A 21,170-nucleotide genomic window follows, 5' to 3' on the forward strand; every position below is an offset into this window, starting at 1 on the left:
TAGTTGCTCCTCGGCATGTGGGAATCTTCCCGGACCAGGGATGGAACCTGTGTCCCCTGCACTGGCATAAGGGTTCTAAACCGCTGCGCCACCAGGGAAGTCCCAGCCCTGCCTTTAAAACCTGGCTAGAATCTGACCTCTCTCACCACGTATCCGGAGCCGTCAGCCTTCCTCGGGGTGGTGACAGGTGTCCTCACTGGCCTCCTGGTTTCTGTGCTTGCCGCTCTCCACCCACCACTCTGTGGTTCCTTTTTGTTCTTCTTGAAACCCTCTGTGGGGCATCTCCCTCCTTGCTCAGACCTACCAGGCCTTTTATGACCTGTATTCCTCCCCTTCCTGCTCTCATCTTCTCCTCTCTCCCCCTCACTCTCTCCAGCCACCCCAGCCTCCTCGCGCTTCTGCCCATGGGCCAGCCACAGTCCTGCCACAGGGCCTTTGCACTTGCCATGCCCTCTGCCTAGACTGCTGTCTCCCAAGATAGCAAGCTTGCTCCCCAACCCTCACCTCCTTCAGGTCTTTGCTCAAATGTCACCCTCTCAGCAAGGCCTTTGCAGGCCACCCCATCTAAAACTGTCACACACACACACAACCCCCCCCACCACACTCATGTTGCATACCTCTTGCCCTGATATTTAAAAAAACTGTCTACTCCCACAAGAATGTAAGTTTCTTCCAGACAGGGATTTCTGTGTTTTCTTCCCAGTAAGTTGCAGCCTCTGGAGCAGTGCCTGGAATGTAGGCTCAGTAGCTTTGCTGAAGTTAGGAAGCTGAAGGTCAGGGTGAAGGCACATGCGTGCCGTGGTGGAGGATGGAGGGAAGGTACCACAGCCGGGAGCAAAGTCTACAAAGATTTAATTTAAAATCACAGTGTCTCAGCTGGGATACCCACCCGGAGGGGCACCCCCAAATCCAGAGTTCCTCAAGGGTCCCCTCTAGGCTCAGTGTCGAGGGGTGGGCAGGCCTGGCGCCTCCACTTTCCTCCAGAGGGCGAGGGTGAGGGGCAGCTCTCAGGCATTCGCTGGGGCAGGTTCTGCCACTGCTGCCGCCGCCGCCACCGGCTCCTTCTGCACCAGCTCAGGCTCGTCCTCACCGTCCTGGGGAGGGTGGACCAGAACCTTGTCCAAGATGCCAAACTCCTGGGCCTCCATGGGGCTCATGTAGCGGTCCCTCTCCATGGCTGACTCTGCGGGGGAAGCAGAAGTGGGATGAGGGTGGTTAAGAGTGGAGACCCGGGGCCACGTTCGGGTCACCAATCCGCCCAAGTCCTTCCTGTGTGACCTTGGCCTCCCTGTCTCTGTGCCTCAGTTTCCCCATCGGTAAAATACCTGTTTCAGTTTTGTGTGTGTGTGTTTTTAACTTACTGATGTGTAAAGGCACATCCAGGAAAGGGTATGGATCATGGAAGTGGACAGTACGGTGACTTTCAGACTGAACCCACCCACGTGGCCGGCACCTAGATCAGAGCCCCCCGAAACCCTGTCGGGGCCATGTCTAGTCACTAACTCTCCCCACCCACTACCCTAACAGTGGCCTAATGGCATGGATCTGTTATGCCAGTTTTTGCCCTTTAAACACATAACCACAGGGACTTCCCTGGTGGTCCAGTGGTTAAGACTCTGTGCTACTACTGCAGGGGGTGCAGGTTCGATCCCTGGTCGGGGAACTAAGATCCCCGCATGCTGCGTGGCACGGCCAAAAAAATTAATTAATTAATTAATTTAAAAAGTAAATAAATAAACACATAACCACAGAGCACTTACTCCTTTTTCCACTCAGCACTGTGTTTCTGAGATTCATCCAGACTGTGGACTGGTCCTCATGGCTGTACAGCATCCCACCTCGTGACTAAACACCACCACTGACCACTCATTCCTCTGCTGTCAGGCATTTCGGTATTTTCCTGTTTGGGGCTATAGGAATGGGACTGCATTCCTGACTACATCTTTGGACAGAAGCACTCAGTTCCCTCAGTTATACGCCGAGCAGAATAACCACGTGTCTTTCTGTGTGTTCAGCCTCAGTGCCTGACAGCTTTCGGAAGTGGCTGTATGGTTTTCACTGCCAGCTGCAGTGGATAAACGTTCCAGTGGCTCCACGCTCCCCTCAGCACTTGGGGGTGTCAGTATTTTCTATTTGAGCTGTTCCAGTGGACTGAAATGGTATCTCATTGTGGCCTTGATTTGCCTTTCCTGATGATGTCATTATTAAACATCATCACTAGAAATGATGAGCCTCTTCTTGACTTCTGTTTCTTGACCATTTGGAATATTCTTTGTGGGAGACCCTGTTCAAAACCTTTGGACCTATTTCATTTTTTTGTTTTGGCCGCGCCGCATGGCTTGCAGAATCTTAGTTTCCCGACCAGGGATTGAACCCGAGCCCTCAGCCATGAAAGCACAGAGTCCCAACTGCTGGAAAGCCAGGGAACCCCCTGGACCTAGTTCAATGAAGTTTTTGGGAGGCTCCTGTAAATGGGTCTTTTTAAAGTGCTCAGAACAGGGGTTCTCAACGGGGGTGGGTTCTGATCCCCAGTGGATGCTGGGCTATGTCTGGAGACAGTTTTGGCCGTCACAACTGGAGGTGCTGCTGGCATCTAGTGGGCAGCGCCCGGAGATGTGCCACACCTCCTACAGGGAGGCCTCCATCACAGAATGATCCAGCCCTGGTGTCAGCAGCACAGAGGTCCAGAGGCCTGACCCGTACGTATGTGTTGGTTACAATAAAAGGGAGCAGCTGGGGGCCTGTGTGGGGCAGGAGGGTGCTCACCGATCACCTGCAGGCTCTGTTTGGTGTGCTTGGCGTAGATGCTGTAGAGCTGCTTCTTGAGTTTAATGATTTCCTCCGCCTGGATGGCGATGTCTGTGGCTTGGCCCTGGGGGGACGTCCCAAGAGGGAGAAGGTTGGGATCAGCATCTGCCACTCACGGGGAGACTGGAGATGGGACTCGAGAGCCTGCCCTGGGCGTTGGCTGCCAGTTTTCAAGCAGGTGGGACAGGGCTTTGTGAGTCCCTCCACAGCCTGCTTCAACCTCACCGCCTCCAGGAAGGCTTCCGGTATTAACTCTATGTTCTTATTTTCTGCAGCTGGGGCTTCCCTGACCAGGAGGAACAGCCCCTCCCAGGGCAGCTAATTCCTAGAGATTTTGAACCGCTGCCCAGAGTACACTTTTCACGTGCAAAGCAGCCAATCCAAGCCCACATCCCCAACACCTCCTCTATTCTCACACCCTGGGTCACCATCCCCCTGCCCCATCGCCCCAGGGTACCAGACAACTAGGGACAGTCCCTACACCCCAGAGCCCACTGCAACTATTCACACTAGCCAGTCTCAAGCCTCGCTCATTCCTGCCCGCACAAACCACGATGGAGGCTCTTGCCTGCATTCTCCTCCCGACCAACCCTGGTGCCTCTCTCTCTGCGTGGCCCCCGTGGCCTGGCACACTCCCTCCTCTTGGGATCTGTGAGTAACAAACTGTCTTTTCAATGGCAGCCCTCTCCTGACCTCTTGGCTTCACTATACCTGCATATTAATAAAACCTACTTTTTTTGTTGTTGTTGGCCAAGCCACGTGGCTTGCAGCATCTTAGTTCCCTGATCAGGGATTGAACCTGTGCCCTCGGCAGTGAAAGCGTGGAGTCCTAACCACTGGACCGCCAGGGAAGTCCCCAAAACCTACATTTTAAAACATTCACCCCCCCACGTGACTTCCGTCTGTCCGGCTGGTCTTTCTGTCTAGACCCCCACCCCCATCCCCACCCCCATCCCCAAAGCAGCTCATGGGGCCCGGCACTCACCCGGGCGCCCCCGGAGGGCTGATGGATCATGATGCGGGAGTTGGGGAGCGAGTGGCGCATGCCTGGGGTGCCAGCGGCCAGAAGCAGGGAGCCCATGCTGGCCGCCTGGCCCACGCACCACGTGCAGATGGGGTTCAGGATGTACTGCATCGTGTCGTAGATGGCCAGGCCCGAGGTCACCACGCCACCTGTGGGTGGACGGGGGCAAGTGAGGGGCTGTGCCCTCCTTTCCCTAGGGCAGCCTGTGGCCCTGGGGAGGGCTGGTGAAGCCCTTTAAAGCCGGGGTCTCCCAAACACAAGTACTACCAGGGATAGGAAGGTGACAGAAGCAGGTGACACAGGCCAGGTGGGAGCAAAACATGAGGACTTGCTCGCGAGTGAGCTGACAGTTGCCACACGTGCATGTGGGCCCAGGGCAGGGGCCAGATCTGCCAAATGTTCAAGAGAAGCTAGAAACTGGGAGCGTAGTGGCTAAGAGCGAAGGCTCTGGAGCCAGTCTGTCTGGGTTTGACCCCCGTCGCTGGGCAGTTTCTCATGTGTGACCTTGGGCAAGTTACTCAGACTTTTGGAGCTACAGTGCCTCCTTGTAGACTGGAAATAACTAAATAGTACCGATCACGTGAGGCTGTGTGAAGATAAAACGAGTTAAATGCCTATAAAGTGCTTAGAAAAGTGCCTGGCACAGTAAACGATCAATCAGGATTGGCTATTCAGGGAATTCCCTGGCGGTCCACTGGTTAGGATTCGGCACTTCACTGCCATGCGCCTGGGTTTGATCCCTGGTCAGGGAACTAAGATCCCGCAAGTTGCAGGGCACGGCCAAAACAAAACAAAACAAAACAAAAAGTTGGGCTATTCTCCCTTTTCTTGTGGGGGCAGGGTGGAATCTACCAATTTAAAAATCTCGACAACCAAGTCAGGTCGGTAAAAACGTTATTTGTGGACTTCCCCGGTGGTGCAGTGGGTAAGAATCCGCCTGCCAATGCAGGGGACACGGGTTCGAGCCCTGGTCCGGGAAGATCCCACATGCCACGAAGCAACTAAGCCCATGGGCCACAACTATTGAGCCTGCGCTCTAGAGCCCGAGAGCCACAACTACGGAAGCCCACGTGCCACAACTAGTGAAGCCCGCGCGCCTAGAGCCCGTGCTCCGCAACAGAGAGAAGCCCGCGCACCGCAAGGAAGAGTAGCCCCCGCTCGCCGCAGCTAGAGAACATCTGCGTGCAGCAACGACGACCCAACGCAGCCAAAAATAAATAAATAAATTTATTAAAAACAAAAAAAACACGTTACTTGTGAGATCAAACAGGCAGGTTCAGGTGCCTGTTTAAAAGCAAGGGAAGAGGCAGCTTTTGGAGGTTTCAAGGCATTTTGGGGGGGGACTCTGAAGGAAGCTCTGCACCCTTTCTTGCTCCAGAGAGAGGACATCCCTGATTGGGGTCTCAGTCCCCAGGAGGACCCTGGCACCGGGGGAAGGCCCTGCTCACCGGGGCTGTTGATGTACATGTGGATGGGCTTCTTGTTGCTCTCCGATTGCAGGAACAGCAGCTGTGCGATGACCAGACTGGCGACACTGTCGTCGATCTGCAAGTGGGGCGGGGCGGGGTGTCCCCAGATAGGGTGAAGGCTTAAGGGAGGCAGTTATGGGTCGGTTGAGGATGAGTCAGGGCACCAGAATGGGGGTCAGAGCCCAAGGAAGATGGATCAGGAAGACTTCAGGACCCAGGAGGTGATGTGGTGCGTGGGGGTGGAGGTGGGGGCGGATCCGGACCCAGGTGGTTTGGGTTACAGGTAGGGTGGGGTCAGTACACACTGGGCCCAGGAAGGGAAGGGGTAAGGAGGCTGGGGAGAGTGATTGGAGCCCAGGATTGGGGAGGAGGGTCATTGGTGAGGGAGCGAGTCAGAGATTAGGAAGGGAGAAGCAGAGGATTTAAGGAAGGCTTAGAAGGCGTACTAAGGGCCAGGAAGGAGGATCAGAGGGCTTATGTGCCCAGGAAAGGGGGGGGGTTGTCAGGTTGGGACAAGAGCGGAGCCTAGGGAGGAACGTCAAGGGGGGGTAAGTCCGGGCATCAAGGACGTGTGAGGGGGAGGGGAGCAGGGGGTCTGGGCAGGCGCAGGGGAGGATCCGCGCACGGGGCACTTACCGGGCCCATGACGCACACGATGCGCTCCCGCAGCAGCCGAGAGTAGATGTCATAGGCGCGCTCGCCGCGACCCTAGAGGAGAAAGATGGGAGTGAGGGTCAGGGGCCCTCCGTGCCCCAGCCCTCTCACCCCCGGGCCGTGTCCCCGCCTGGCCACTGTACCGTCTGCTCCACCACGATGGGAACGAGCGGGAGAGCCCGGGCCGCCGTCGCGTGCAGGCTCCGCTGCAGGGCCAGGCTGTTCTCGGGTGTCCGCTGCGGGGGAAAGCGGGCGGCGAGGCGAGACCCCAACGCGGGGCACAGACCTGCTGCAACCCGGACCCCCCCCACCAATATTTGGGGCCACATCGCAGCGCAAGTTCCTCTGCAAGATGCCGGAACTACAACTCTCGGCGTGCTCTGCGCCCGCGGCGCTTGCTCAGGAGGCCGCCCACTTCCGGGAAGCGTGGGGGCACGTTTAGGGGTGGGGCGAGGGCGGGGCGGAACCTGAAAGAGTGTGGCCAGAGAAGGGGCGCTGGAGCGGAGTCGGTAACTACTTTAAAGCCGCCAGTTTGAGTCTCTTTCCCAAAGAATCGTCATAGTTTTCTGCTCTTCCTTGCTTATTTCAAAAATCAATTCCGGGGCTTCCCTGGTGGCGCAGTGGTTAAGAATCCGCCTGACAGTGCAGGGGACACGGGTTCGAGCCCTGGTCCGGAAAGATCCCACATGCCGCGGGGCAACTAAGCCCGTGCGCCACAACTACTGAGCCTGCACTCTAGAGCCCGCGAGCCACAACTACTGAGCCCGCGTGCCTAGAGCATGTGCTCCGCAACAAGAGAAGCCACCGTGATGAGAAGTCCACGCACCGCAACAAAGAGTAACCCCCCTTCGCGGCAACTAGAGAAAGCCTGCGTGCAGCAATGAAGACCCAACGCAGCCAAAAATAAAATTAATTAATTAATTAATAAAAAACAGTTAAGGGGTGGTGGCGTAAGGGGAGAGTCCTGGGTTCAATCTCTACCCCACTACTTACTTCCTGGGGCCTTGGGTGAGGATCTGAACGTTTCATAACTGCATTCTCCTCACCCGACAAATGGGGAGAATCCTCTTCTGGTCAAGTGATTAGGTACATCATAAAAGTCTCTCTCTGTTACTTTACCCCCTACACACACACAGACACACACGCATGCACGCACACACACATGCACACACAGGCTCAAAAAAATGCAGTCCATCTGGTAGACCAAGCCTTTAAAATTCGGTATTCATGACAGGAACACAATAAAAAATGGTGGGAAACCATGAGGGTTTCTAAACTTAAGTAATTCAAATGTGTGCCAGCTATACAATCATGAATAATTTTATTCTAAATCCCCTCATTTAAAACATTTAAATACATTTATTTTAAAATAGAAAATTTAAATGACTGCCATACATGGAAAAATGGAATGACATACCAGAAACTGAATAAAAAAGCACAGTGAAAGCAAAACACTGCTTGTAAGTGGGAGGAGAGGAGCCCCACTTCTCCATATGCTCCTGGTAAGCTGCCCTAGATATTCACAGCTGACTGCCTCAAAATGCCAGTAGAACCATCAGCTAAGTCCATCGGACCCCTGACCCATTTCTGCCAGTTTCTCAATGAGGCCACGACTCCATCACCCAAAGACCACAACTCTGTACATCCCTATTTTTTACGTTCTCCCTTCGCTGTACAAGTTGGTTTAAAGTCAACTCTATTGAAGTATGATGTCCATTTAATAAAATGTATCCATTTTAAGTGTACAGTTTGATGGGTTTTGACAAATCCATGGTGTCACCATTATCCCAATCAATACAGAGAATATTTCCATCACACCCAAAAGAATCCCCTGGGTCCCTTTGCAGTCAACCCCCATCCCATCCTCATCCCCAAACAACCATTGATCCAATTTTCTGTCACTCTAGATTAGATTTCTCTTTACTAAAATATCATATAAATGGAACCATATAGTATGTAGTCTTTTGTGACTGGCTTCTTTCATTCAGCATGATGTTTTTGAGATTCACTCGCGCCTTTGTGTATATTCATTGATTCATTCATTCCTCTTCATGGCTGAATAATATTCCATTGTATGGATGTACCAGAGTTGATCTGTTCTGGACATCTGGGTTGTTTACAGTTTGGGGCTATTACAAATAAAGGTGCTCTGAACATTGGTGTATAAGACTGTGGGGAAAAAAAAGAAAAGAGGGAACTCCCTGGCAGTCCAGTGGTTAGGACTCTGCACTCTCACTGCCAAGGGCCCAGGTTCAATCCCTGGTCCGGGAACTAAGATCCCACAAGCCATGGCATGGCCAAAAAAGAAAAAGAAAAGAGAACTGAACTTTACCAAAAAAAAAAAAAAAAAAAGATTTTGTATGAGCATACATTTTTGCTTCTCATGGGTAAATACCAAATGTGGAATGGCTAGATCATATGGAAAGTGTATTTAATTTGGGAAGAAACTGCCACATCATTTTCCAAAGCAGCTGCACCATTTTATATGCCTAGCAGCAACCTCTGAGAGTTCCAGTTGCTCCACATCCTCAATATCATTTTGTATGGATGAGTTACTGTTTTAAAAGCTTAGTTCATGGGCTTCCCTGGTGGCGCAGTGGTTGAGAGTCCGCCTGCCGATGCAGGGGACACGGGTTCGTGCCCCGGTCTGGGAGGATCCCACATGCCGCGGAGTGGCTGGGCCCGTGAGCCATGGCCGCTGGGCCTGCGCGTCCGGAGCCTGTGCTCCGCAACGGGAGAGGCCACAACAGTGAGAGGCCCACATACCGAAAAAAAAAAAAAAAAAAAAAATCTTAGTTCTTCCAGCAGGTGGTGTAGTGATATCTCATGGTGGTTTTCCTGTTCATTTCCCCAATGACTAATGCTTTTGAGCATCTTTTCATGTGCCTTGTGGCCATCTCTGTGTCTTCTTTTGCAAAGTATCTGTTCCAAACCCTTTGCCATTTTGTCTTTTTTTTTTTTTGGTCGTGCCAGGTGGCTTGTGGGATCTTAGTTTTCTGACCAGGGATCAAACCCGTGCCCCCTGCAGTGGAAGCACAGAGTCCTAACCACTGGACTGCCAGGGAATTCCCTTGTCTTCTTCTTATTGAGTTGTAAGGGTTCTTTATGTGTTCTGGCAATAAGCCCTCTGTCAGATATATGTATTCCAAATACCTTCTTCCAGTTAATGGCATGCCTTTTCATTTCTTAAATGGTCCTCCTCAAATCTTGAGATGCTTCAGTTGTGCCAGAAGTCATGGTCCTTCATAAGCAAAATTCCCTGTATTCTCAATGTCTTCAGAGGTCATTCTCTTTACCTTCTCGCCCTAACAGATGCCTGGCTCTTTCCCAAGGACCGGAAGCTCTTAAGTCGTGGCTATTTTTTTCTCCAACTCTTTGCACTTTTGTGCCTCTTGTGACGAAGTGGGTGTCTTTGCCCCATCATTGCTCCTAACTCTCCCCTCAAACTCTGCAGCTTCGAATCTCAGGCCATCAAACAATTCTCTCTACTACCTGTCCTTGCTGCTTTGTCCATCAACCCTCAGGTCACCCCCTCCATTACTATTTTCCCTCCGGGTTCTTTTCTTGAAAACTCCTCTGGGCATAATTCTTAGTGACTTCAGGATCCATGTGGGCCAGGGCTTCCCAACATTGGCACTGTTGACATTTGGAGCCACGTCATTCTTGCTTGTGGGGTCTTCCCTGTGCATTGTGGGATGTTGAACAACATCCCTGACCCCTACCCACCCAATGCCAGTAGAAAACCCACCACCCCTAAGTGTGACAACCAAAACTGTCTCTAGGTGTGATCAAGTGTCCCCTGGGGGGCAGACTCACCCTTGATGGAGAACCATGGAGCTTGATGATCCTTCCAGGTGTGTGACTTTCAAATCCTTTAACTCTTCTCTCCCAGTGACCTTGTCCTCCCCTCTACCTCAACCTCCAGCTCTCATGGTCTTATTTTATTTTATTTTTTTTTTGTTTTTTGGTTTTTTTTTTGTTTGTTTTTGCGGTATGCGGGCCTCTCACTGTTGTGGCCTCTCCCGTTGCGGAGCACAGGCTCCGGACGCGCAGGCTCAGCGGCCATGGCTCACGGGCCCAGCTGCTCCGCGGCATGTGGGATCTTCCCGGACCGGGGCACGAACCCATGTCCCCTGCATCGGCAGGCGGACTCTCAACCACTGCGCCACCAGGGAAGCCCTCATGGTCTTATTTTAGACCTTGACGTGTACAGAAGTTGCATCCCTTTCCGTATTCTCAAACACTCCACTCATTGACCCACACTTCTTTTCTTTCCATCTCACTCCTTTTGGTGTTCCTGTTCAAACAATCCTTTAGCTCTGCTAGAACCTGTCATCCATGGATCATTGCCCCCTTCCCCTGTGCCCTCACCCAGTTTAGAGCCATGGTCTGTCATTACAATCCCTCCTTGACATATACCCTCAACTCCCTCCTCTATCTCTTCCTTCATCCCATTGACCTGGCTGGACTTAGTTAAAGCCAACCCTCCATCCACTCCTCACCTGTACCTGGGCAGTCTTGCACACAGCCGTGCCGCCTGGTCTCCCTTGAGACTCTAGACCTCTAATCCGCTGCTCAGCACTCCTACCACATCCTCCAGTCCCTTCACTCACCAACTCTCTCATAGGTTAATGTCCTACCTTCCATCTCCCCTCAAGCCTCCCCCTTCCTCTTGACTCTCAGCTCTGAACCTCATGGCCTACCTTCTGCGAAAACAAAGCCACAGAAGAGAACTTCCACAGCATCCCAGAACACCTACCCATGTCCCTTCATCTGGGCTGTCAGCGTTGCCTTCTTCTTTGTTATTGTGACGGAGCTGTCCGTGCTTCCAGCCAAGGTCAACTTTCCACCTACGCCCTGGATTCCATTCCACTCGAGGCCATCGCTCTAACAAGTGTCTGCTTTCTCTCATAATGGCAGATGTCGCCTCTCTTCTCCATTATTGCCATTAGCTTATAGACATGTGATAATTTCTGTGAGATATATATATATATATATATATATATATATATATATATTTCACATCTTCTCTATCCACTCCTCTATCCACTTCTCTATCCACTTCTCTATGGACACTTAGGTTGCTTCCACATCTTGGCTATTGTGGATAGTGCTGCCGTGAACACTGGGGTGCATGGATCTTTTTGAATTAGAGTTTTGTCTGGATATATGCCCAGGAGTGGGATCGCTGGATCATACAGTAGCTCTATTTTTAGTTTTCTAAGGAACCTCCATACTGTTCTCCATAGTGGGTGAACCAACTTACATTCTGGGGGGAGGGGCACAATTTAGCCCATAACCCAGCCTTTGAGAGGGGGCTGGGAAGGGACAGGCAGAGCCTCTCCCTGTGGACCACAGTGATCTCAGCTTTGATGTTGAAGAGAAACGTTGGCCTTTGGGGCTAGATTTACAAGTCTGAATCTTTTGAACCTTAAAATCTGGCAGAAATCCCAACTGGCAATATGTTTCCCCAGTTTTGTCACCGTTCCCCTGCAGATGAATAACAGAAGGTGTGCAAAAAAGGTTAATCTCAGAATAACCATTGGGGGTTAATGGATTTCGGAAGAGAAGGCACTGAAAGATACATTTCACAGAACTTTCTCATTCGAGGGAGGAACAGGACAGAGGTTTGGTTAAGGAGATACTTCCAAGTTAGTTGTCAGATTGAGCAAAGAAAAATGCAGAATGCCCATTTCGATGTGAATTTCAGATACACAAGGAATCATGTTTTAGTGTAAGTCCATCCCATGCAATATAGAGGACACACTCATGCTAAAAATTATTCACTGTTTATCTGAAATTCAAATTTAATTGGGCATCCTGCATCTTATCTGGCAACCCTTTTCCAAACGAGTAATGGAGTTAAGCCACGTTAGAAGGCTATTGTGATGGAGTTTTTGAAACTTTGAGGCCACTTCAGGGTGTGGGTGAAGCAGAAACAGTTCACAACACACAGTGACCCCAATGAAAACCCAGTGCGACTCTTACAAGGTGCAACCCCCCCTTCTCCCCTCCGAGGTGACCACTTCTCTGGATTTGGTGTTCACCATTCCTTTGCTTTTTTTTTAAAAGCATTTTATCGCATATGCATGTCCCCCTAAACCTAAGGCAATATTAAAAATATTGGCCAGATCTTAACCCTTTAGCTGCTGGGTCGTGAAGAAGTACGTAGGGTCACAGGGGCAAAACCAGGGTGCTCAGGAATGTGCTGGAGTGAGGGAGGCTGGGAGCAGCAGCTACCTACCAACCAGTTTTGCCATATTTTATCAACTGGTACATTCATACAGAGGTGTGCCTGCTGGGTAGCAGCCCTGCCCTAAATACTATTTGTTGAATGTAGCCTTTTTTTTTTTAAATCATTCTATAAACAGATATACTGTTTTGTTTTTTTTTTTTTTTTGCGGTACACGGGCCTCTCACTGCTGTGGCCTCTCCCGTTCCGGAGCACAGGCTCCGGACACACAGGCTCAGCGGCCATGGCTCACGGGCCCAGCCGCTCCGCGCCATGTGGGATCCTCCCAGACCGGGGCACGAACCCGTGTCCCCTGCATCGGCAGGTGGACTCTCAACCACTGCGCCACCAGGGAAGCCCAGATATACTGTTTTATGACATGGTTTAATTTCTTTCTTTTGTTTTTGTTTTGGCCCAGCACGATCTTGTTGGGAGTCATTCTCATTAATGCATGTCCCTGCTGTTCATTATTTTATGTGTCATCCATTGAATGACTACCCCACCATTTATTCATCTAGTCTACAGTTCAGGAATATTCCAGGGTTTTGCTCTGGCTAGCAGGGCTGCTCTGAATAATCTTGTACATGAAATCTGGATCCACGTGTCAGAGTTTCTCAGGGGGACGTAAATCTGGGAAGGGAGTTCCCAATCGTAGGATCCGTTCATTTTCAGCTTTACTGGACTGGTCACAAAGAGTCAAGCTCCCTTTCCACGGGGCAAGGTTGTTCCTGAGGAGCAGCTGCTGTGCCAGAGACTACATTTCCCAGCCTCCCTTGCAGCTAGTTGAGGTCATATGACTTGTTTTGACCAATAGAAAGTACGCCAAAGTGAGGTGTGTCTTTCTGTACTGAGATGGTTAAGGATGCACTGTGTCTTCCTCATGCTGTCCTTTCCTGCTAGGGCTGCTCTGAAAGCCTCATGCTGGGCGGGTGGAAGCCACAGGTTGGGAATGGAGGCATCACAGACGGAAGGAGCCTGGACCACTTGACAGACTGCCTTCCAGGGTAGAAGCACACACTCAGTGGACTTAGCTTATGTAAGAAATAAACTTTCACTCTTAAGATACCGAGATCTGCTGTATTTTCTTATTCCAGCAATTGACTGACCCTGCCCAGTAATATATTAGATCATGTTAAATTGTTTTCCGAAATGGTTGCCCACCTCACATTTCTCTCAGTGAGGGATGAGCGTTTCCTTGCTTCTCATTCTCACCAATGCTTTTAATTTGCCAACTTTATTTTTAAATTTTTTTCTTTTCTGGCCGCGCCACACAGTTTGTGGGATCTTAGTTCCCCGACCAGGGATTGAACCCAGGCCCTTGGCAGTGAGACCATGGAGTCCTAACCACTGAACCACCAGGGAATTCCCTTAATTTGCCAACTTAAAAAAAAAACTTTTTATCTTGAAACATTTCTGTTGCAAGAGAAAAGTTGCAATAAGAGTTCAATGAACTGCGGAGTACCTTTCACCCAAATTTACCAATCACTAACATTTTGCCATTTTCCCCTCCCCCCTCTCTATTTTTGAAGAACTATTTCAAAGCAGCTTGTGAGCATCATGTCCCTTCACCCCTAAATATTTAAGCATGTATCTCCTAAGAACTAAGCCACTCTCTTACATAACCACGATTCATTTGTCAAATTCAGAAAATTTCTACAGGTATAATAGTATTATCTAATAAACAGTCCATATTCAAAGTTCACCAATTGCCCAGTCATGTCCTTCATGGCCTTGGGCATTTTCAGACTTTAAATTTTTGCCTCTCTGCACCTGTAACCATGATTTATTTAAACATCATCTTTAAATGAACTCACTTTTCAAAAACGTAATTACATACATTTATTTCAGGAGGCAATTTTACATTGCTCCCCTAAATGGAAAGCTAGAAAAGTAAGCAAGTAGAAAGCAACTCTAAAAGCTTATACTAGTGTATATGCACACACACACACACACACACACATATCTCAAGAAAGGGAAGTTAAAGGCCAAAATGCTAATAATACTGAGGATATATCTGGGTAGTTAGGGTCCTCATATTTTCTTGTATTTTAAAATTTTTGATAGTAAGTTGCTTTTCTTTTTTAAAAAACTCTACTGTTAAAATATGTCTTAGAAATTTAAATTGCACTGATTTCAATTTTCATGATTGTGAGCTCTTGGTCAAGTTTTGTATGTGCCATATATATATATATTTTAAAAGCCTAATTATTAAATGAAGAACCCCCAAAGAAAACAAAACAAAAATAAATGCTTGGGACTTCCCTGGTGGTGCAGTGATTAAGAATCCGCCTGCCAATGCAGGGGACACAGGTTCGAGCCCTGGTCTGGGAAGATCCCAGGTGCCATGGAGCAACTAAGCCCGTGCGCCACAACTACTGAGCCTGCACTCTAGAGCCCGCGAACCAGAACTACTGAGCCCGTGTGCCACGACTACTGAAGCCCGAGCGCCTAGAGCCCGTGCTCTGCAACAAGAGAAGCCACCACAATGAGAAGCCCATGCACCGTAATGAAGAGTAGCCCCCTCTTGCTGCAACTAGAGAAAGTCCGCGCGCAGCAACGAAGACCCAACGCAGCCAAAAATAAATAAATTTATTTAAAAAAATAAAAAATAACAAAATAAAATAAAATGTGTTAGTTTCAGATGTACAGCACAGTGATTCAGAGATATGTATATATATATGTATATTCTTTTCCCTTATACGTTATTACAAAATATTGAGTATAGCTCCCTGTGCTATACAGTAGGTCTCATTGTTTAACTATTTTATATATAGTAGTGTGTATCTGTTAATCCTAAACTCCTAGTTTATCCCTCTCCCCTTTCCCCTTTGGTAACCATAAGTATGTTTTCTAGATTCCACATACAAGCAATATCATATAGTATTTGTCTTTGTCTGGCTTACTTCACTTGTGATAATCTCTAGGTCCATCCTGTTGCTGTAAATTGCATTATTTCATACTTTAAAAAATTATTTTATTTATTTATTTATTTATTTTGGTTGTTTCTGGTCTTAGTTGCAAGCACATGGGATCTTCATTGAGGCACATGGGATCTTTTCATTGTGGCACACGGGCTCTTTGTTGTGGCATTCGGGCTTCTCTCTAGTTGTGGCGTGCAGGTTTTCTCTTCTCTAGTTGTGGTGCATGGGCTCCAGAGTGCATGGGCTCTATAGTTCGCGGCACTAGGGCTCTCTAGTTGAGACACGCAAGCTCAGTAGTTGTGGCACGTGGGATCTTAGTTCCCCGACCAGGGTTTTAATCCATGTCCCCTGCATTGGAAGGTAGATTCTTTACCACTGGACCACCAGGGAAGTCCCTCATTCTTTTTTATGGCTGAGTTATATTCCATTGTATATCTATATACTACATCTTCTTTATCCATTCTCTGTTGGTGGGCATTTAGGTTGATTCCATATCCTGGCTATTGTAAATAGTGCTGCAATGAACATTGGGGTGCATGCATCTTTTCGAATTGGAGTTCCCTCTAGATATATGCCCAGGAGTGGATTGCAGGATCACATGGTAGCTCTATTTTAAGTTTTTAAGGAACCTCCATACTGTTCTCCATAGTGGCTGTCAATCACGCTGTTTTAAAACATCAATATGAAGAAGCCAAAAGGTGATATTAAATTTCTAGCCCAGAAGGGGAGACCAAGAATTGTTAGAGAGGCTCTGAAGATACACTAGCATTCAACCGAGCTTTTCTCATTGGCTGAATCAGCCAGAAAGAGACATCAAAAGATACTGTCTTGGGACTTCCCTGGTGGTCCAGTGGTTAAGGCTGCATGCTTCCATTTCAGGGGGCATGGGTTTGATGCCTTGTCAGGGAACTAAGATACCGCATGCCACATGGTGAGGCCCCCCCAAAAAAAATACTTTCTCCTAATGGGATCCAATGTTCTTTTTTTTTTTTTTTTCTTTTTTGCGGTATGCGGGCCTCTCACTGTTGTGGCCTCTCCCGTTGCGGAGCACAGGCTCCGGACGCACAGGCTCAGCGGCCATGGCTCACGGGCCCAGCTGCTCCGCGGCATGTGGGATCTTCCTGGACCGGGGCACGAACCCATGTCCCCTGCATCGGCAGGCGGACTCTCAACCACTGCGCCACCAGGGAAGCCCCCAATGTTCTTTAAGGCCATAAAGGGGTGCATGTCCCACACTTTGGGGAACATTGTCTTCTCCTTGTGTGTGACTCTGGGGCAGCTCACTTGAACCTTTGAGAGCCTCCGTTCTCTCATCTGTGAAGTGGGAAGGCACATCACCCATTTGAGGGGCAGGGACCTTGGTGATTAAGAACAGTTACTTTGTTTTGTTTTGTTTTTTCTCCATGCCATGCAGCTTGCTGGATCTTAGTTCCCTGACCAGGGATCAAACCTGGATCCTGGCAGTGGAAACACCAAGTCCTAATCACTGGACCGCCAGGGAATTCCCTAAAAACAGTTACTTTTTTTTGTTTTTTGTTTTTCCTTTTTTTTTTTTTTAATTTGGTTGCGCCAGGTGTTCGTTGTGGCTCGTGGGCTCCTTAGTTGTGGCGTGCGAACTCTTACTTGTGGCATGCATGTGGGATGTAGTTCCCTGGCCAAGGATCGAACCTGGGCCCCCTGCGTTGGGAGCTCGGAGTTTTAACCACTGTGCCACCAGGGAGGTCCCAGAACAGTTACTTTGGAGACCCAGATTTAGTTCCACCCCTGGAGCTCCTGGGGTATCTGAGACAATGAAATGAGATAATGCTTAGCACAGTGCTTAGAACTGCTAATAAACATTAGCCCAGCACTGTCCGGTAGAAATCTTATGTGACTTACATGTGCAACTTAAAATTTTCTAGTAGCCACATCTTGGAAAGTAAAGAGGAACAGCTAACATGAATTCTAATGACGATATGATGCTCAGTGAAATAAGCCAGACACCAAAAAAAGACAAGTACTAAATGATTCCACTTATAGGAGGTCCTAGAGGAGTCCAATTCATGCAGACAGGAAGTAGATGGTGGGGGCCAGGGGCTGGGGGAGGGGGACAGAGTTTCATTTTTACAAGATGGAGAGTGCTGGAGATGGAGGGTGGGGATGGTTGTCCAACAATGTGAATGTGCTTAATGCCACTGAGCTGTGCACTTAAAAATGGTTAAGATGGCAAGTGTTATGTTCTGTGTATTTTCCCATAGTTAAAAGTAGGAATAAAACTTAAAAGAATTATAGTGAAGAAGGCTTCAAAATATGGAAGGCTGTTAATGGCATTTTAAGTGAAAAAATTAGGAACGACATACAACGGCACCCAACTCTTTGTAAAAAAAAAAAAATAATAATACGAGCGATTGTTTAAGCTGAAAACCCTAACCCTAACCCAATATTAACAGCAGTTATCTCTGGACTGTAAGATTATCAGCAAGTTTCATTTTCTCTTGTCAGCTCTTTGTCAGCCTCCTCACCACCCCACTGGCATCTACCTCCCACCCTTTCAAGCCCCGTGGGAACTGATCTGGGGTGATATGCCCATGTCCATCATGGACAAAGTCCCGCCCACTGCTTCACTTCCGATGAGGTGAGGCCCCGTTCCCATCCCCCACCGTGCTGTCAAGTCCATCCTCATCCCCAAACCCATCCCAACATTGTTCTCCCACTCACCCCCGACGCTGTCCATGTCCCCGTCCCCATTTCCATCCCCAACGCCTTCCATTTCCAATGCCGCCTTTAGCCTCATCTCCAATCCCAACTCAGCCTCCACCCTCCACCCCAACCTGATCCCCAGGCCAGTTCCCAACCCTGAATCCATTCTCATCCCCAATTCTATCCTCGTGTCTATCTCAACCTCAATTTAGTTCAGCCCCAGCCCCCATCCCGCTAACCCTCTTCCATGAGGAGATGATTGGTTCCCTCCAAATGGCCACATCCTTGTTACCAAAACTTGGGAATATGTCACCTTCCATGGCAAAGGTGTCATTGAATTGAGGATCTTGAGAGGAGGAGATTGTCTCGCATCGTCCTCGTGGACCCAGTGTCATCACAAGGGTCTTTTTAAAATTTTAATATGTATTTATTTATTTATCTGGTGCACCAGGTCTTAATTGCGGCATGCAGGATCCATTTCCCTAACCAGGGATCGAAGCCAGCCCTCCTGCATTGGGAGCACGGAGTCTTAGCCACTGGACCACCAGGGAAGTCCCCATCACAAGGGTCTTTATAAGAAGGTCCAGATCAGAGAAAAGGGGTAAGATTATGGCATCAAAAGAAGGGATGATGCATTTTGGTTTTCTTTTCTTTTTCCTTTTTTTTGTCTGCGATGGATCTTCGTTGCTGCACGTGGGCTTCTCATAGCGGTAGCTTCTCTTGTTGCGGAGCACAGGCTGTAGATGCACAGGCTTCAGTAGTTGTGGCATGCGGGCTCAGTAGTTGTGGCTTGCGGGCTCTAGAGTGCAGGCTCAGTAGTTGTGGTGCACAGGCTTAGTTACGCCGGGGATGTGGCATCTTCCCGGACCGGGGCTCGAACCCGTGTCCCTTGCATTGGCAGGTGGATTCTTAACCACTGCGCCACCAGGGAAGTCCCGGATGATGCACTTTGAAGATGGAGAAAGGGGCCATGAGCCAAGGAATGCAGGCAGCCCCTAGAAGCTAGAGAAAGCCAGGATGTGGATTCTTCCCTAGAGCCTCCAGAAGGAGCCAGCCCTGCCCACACCTGGGTTTTTGCCCCATAGGACGCCTTCTGAACTCCTGATCTCCAGAACCGTACCATAGTAAACGCGTGTTGTCTCAAGCCACTGTTTGTGCTAATTCGTTGCAGCGGCCATGGAGACGCGTCACCCCTCCACCCAAGCTCTGGCCCTTCATACCTGCTCGCTGGTAGAGGGCGAGCACCACCCCCTCAGCACCCACACACCTGTCTCACCGTCCTGTTGCCCCCGTGCGCGTGTGCAGTACAGGGTGATTTCCCAAACTCCAGGCTGCGCTGGGCGTGGGCACCTGTTACCGCCTTGCTTCCAGCTGCTAAACCCTTAAGCAAGATCCAGGAGAGCCAGATCCTGATGGCTGTGTCCTCGCCCAGATTTGACTAGTGAGGGACACAGGAGGCTGTCTGCTTCCAGCTGGGCTGGGAGAGGCTGTGGTGGCAGCAGTGGCGGTGTGTGTGTGTGTGTTTTAATATTTATTTTTTTATTTGGCCGTTCCAGGTCTTAGTTGCAGCACATGGGATCTTTAGCTGCCTTGCGGCATGTGAGATCTAGTTTCCTGATCAGGGATCGAACCCGGGCCCCCTGCATTGGGAGCCCAGAGTCTTAGCCACTGCGCCACCAGGGAAGTCCCAGTGGTGTGTGTTTGCTCTCCTGGGAAGGAATTTGGGGCCAGGGCTATGTCTACAGGTGGGTTTTTTGCTGATCTAGGGGAGTAGAGAGCCAGGTCGAGCTTTTAATTCAGGCTCTGGAAACTTGTGTCACCTCTAAACGTGACATCTTTCTCATCCCTCCAGAGGATCTCGAAGGCGGCTCTCTGTGTACCTGGAAGAGTGTGAACATGGAAGCATTTTACACCTTGTAGATCAGGGATCCCCAACCCCCAGGCCGTGCTCCCCATCACTCGCATTAAAGACTGAACCATCCCCCCGGCCCCTTCCATGGAAAAATTGTCTTCCACGAAACTGGTTCCTGGTGCCAAAAATGTTGGGGACCGCTGTTGTAGATGATGATGGCGATGATGATGATCATGATGATGATGGTTTAATAGCCTCTTTTCATTCAGTGCCAACTCTGGGCTGAGGCCTCAGCCTACACAACCTCAATAGTTCCCAAGTTTTGAATTTACAGACGACCCTCGGGGTTTTCCTATATCTACCCCCCACCAAAACTCTTATTTACTTAAGATATTTTGTCAAATAACACCCCCTTTAAAAACCTAAATCAATTACTTTAAAAAAATGTGGTAAAATATACATAACATGAAATGTACCATGTTAACCATTTTTAATTCTTAAAGCCCGCGCGCAGCAACGAAGACCTAACACAGCCAAAAATAAATAAATAAATTTATTTTAAAAAATGAAATGGGGTTTCCCTGGTGGCGCAGTAGTTGAGAGTCCGCCTGCCGATGCAGGGGACGCGGGTTCGTGCCCCGGTCCGGGAGGATCCCACATGCCGCGGAGCGGCTGGGCCTGTGAGCCATGGCCGCTGAGCCTGCGCGTCTGGAGCCTGTGCTCCGCAACGGGAGAGGCCATAGCAGTGAGAGGCCCGCGTACCGCCAAAAAAAAAAAAATGAAATGAATAAATACCATGTAAATAATATCAAGACAGTCTAGCTGGATACTGTTGCCTGCTGAAGGGCTTTTTAACAAACAAAGGGATTAAATGTTGAGGCATAAACATGTATTAGCACAAACTGAGCCCCTCTTCTGGAACTATTGAGAACTGAAAAGGGATAAGTAGATTTCTTGCCACACAGTTCAGTGATTCTAAATGCAGGGCCACCATCACCAAAAATTTTCTTCCTAGGGAAATGCTGTATCAGCTCATTAAATCTTCACAGTAGCCCTAAGAGGGAGGTACTGTTATTATTCCCATCTTACAGGTGAGAAAGCTGAGGCTCAGAGAGGTGCATTCACTTGCCCAAGGCCACACAGCTTAGGAACAGGAGGAACTCAGAATTCAAACTCAGGCCTGTCTGACTCTCAAACCAGAGCTTTCCACAGCCCTGGGAAGCCAGGACTGGGAACCCCAGGCCCAGAACTCCACAGATTCCTCCCCTGAGGGATGCTTTGGTGGAAGCTGGGACACTCTAGGTGTATGAGGTCTTGTCCACCCAAGAGAAATGGCTTCAATCCAACCTAGCCTTCCATAGCACAGACAGGAAGACTGAGGCACCCAAAGGAAGTTCTATCACCAAGGATTCCAAGGGAGCTGAGCGGAGTCCATTGGGGTAGGTGTGCAGCTGTTGGCCCTAATCTGGGAAGCAGCAGCGTGGAGCCTTGGCGATGTCAAGGTAGTAAAACCTAATGGTTAGAAGCTTGG

At 49.4% G+C, this 21,170-nt stretch overlaps 2 protein-coding genes across 2 annotated transcripts in view; one reads left to right on the forward strand and one right to left on the reverse strand.

Annotated features, from left to right (window-relative positions):
- Positions 1 to 21,170, forward strand: part of MLLT1 (MLLT1 super elongation complex subunit) — a 121,524-nt gene that overhangs the window by 4,322 nt on the left and 96,032 nt on the right. The gene's annotated exons all lie outside the window — the stretch shown is intronic.
- Positions 836 to 6,346, reverse strand: CLPP (caseinolytic mitochondrial matrix peptidase proteolytic subunit). Its single transcript, XM_081233092.1, has 6 exons — positions 6,099 to 6,346; positions 5,938 to 6,009; positions 5,281 to 5,377; positions 3,794 to 3,981; positions 2,767 to 2,872; positions 836 to 1,183 (listed from the first exon to the last, which is right to left on the reverse strand). The coding sequence occupies exons 1-6, from the start codon at positions 6,282 to 6,284 to the stop codon at positions 1,008 to 1,010; spliced, it is 825 nt and encodes a 274-aa protein (XP_081089218.1). The 5' UTR covers positions 6,285 to 6,346; the 3' UTR covers positions 836 to 1,007.

This window comes from Mesoplodon bidens (genome assembly GCF_964165515.1).
Source record: "Mesoplodon bidens genome assembly, chromosome: 4".
In the NCBI taxonomy this organism is placed as follows: Eukaryota; Metazoa; Chordata; class Mammalia; order Artiodactyla; family Ziphiidae; genus Mesoplodon; species Mesoplodon bidens.

Bases quoted from the DNA above. Each gene is read 5' to 3' on its own strand.
- CLPP (XM_081233092.1), bottom strand. From the start codon at position 6,284: ATGTGGCCCCAAATATTGGTGGGGGGGGTCCGGGTTGCAGCAGGTCTG. The intron at 3,982-5,280 runs GTGAGCAGGGCC...GTCCACCCACAG, and splicing joins CATGTACATCAACAGCCCCG to GTGGCGTGGTGACCTCGGGC. The intron at 1,184-2,766 runs GTGAGCACCCTC...CTTCCCCCGCAG, and splicing joins ACAGAGCCTGCAGGTGATCG to AGTCAGCCATGGAGAGGGAC.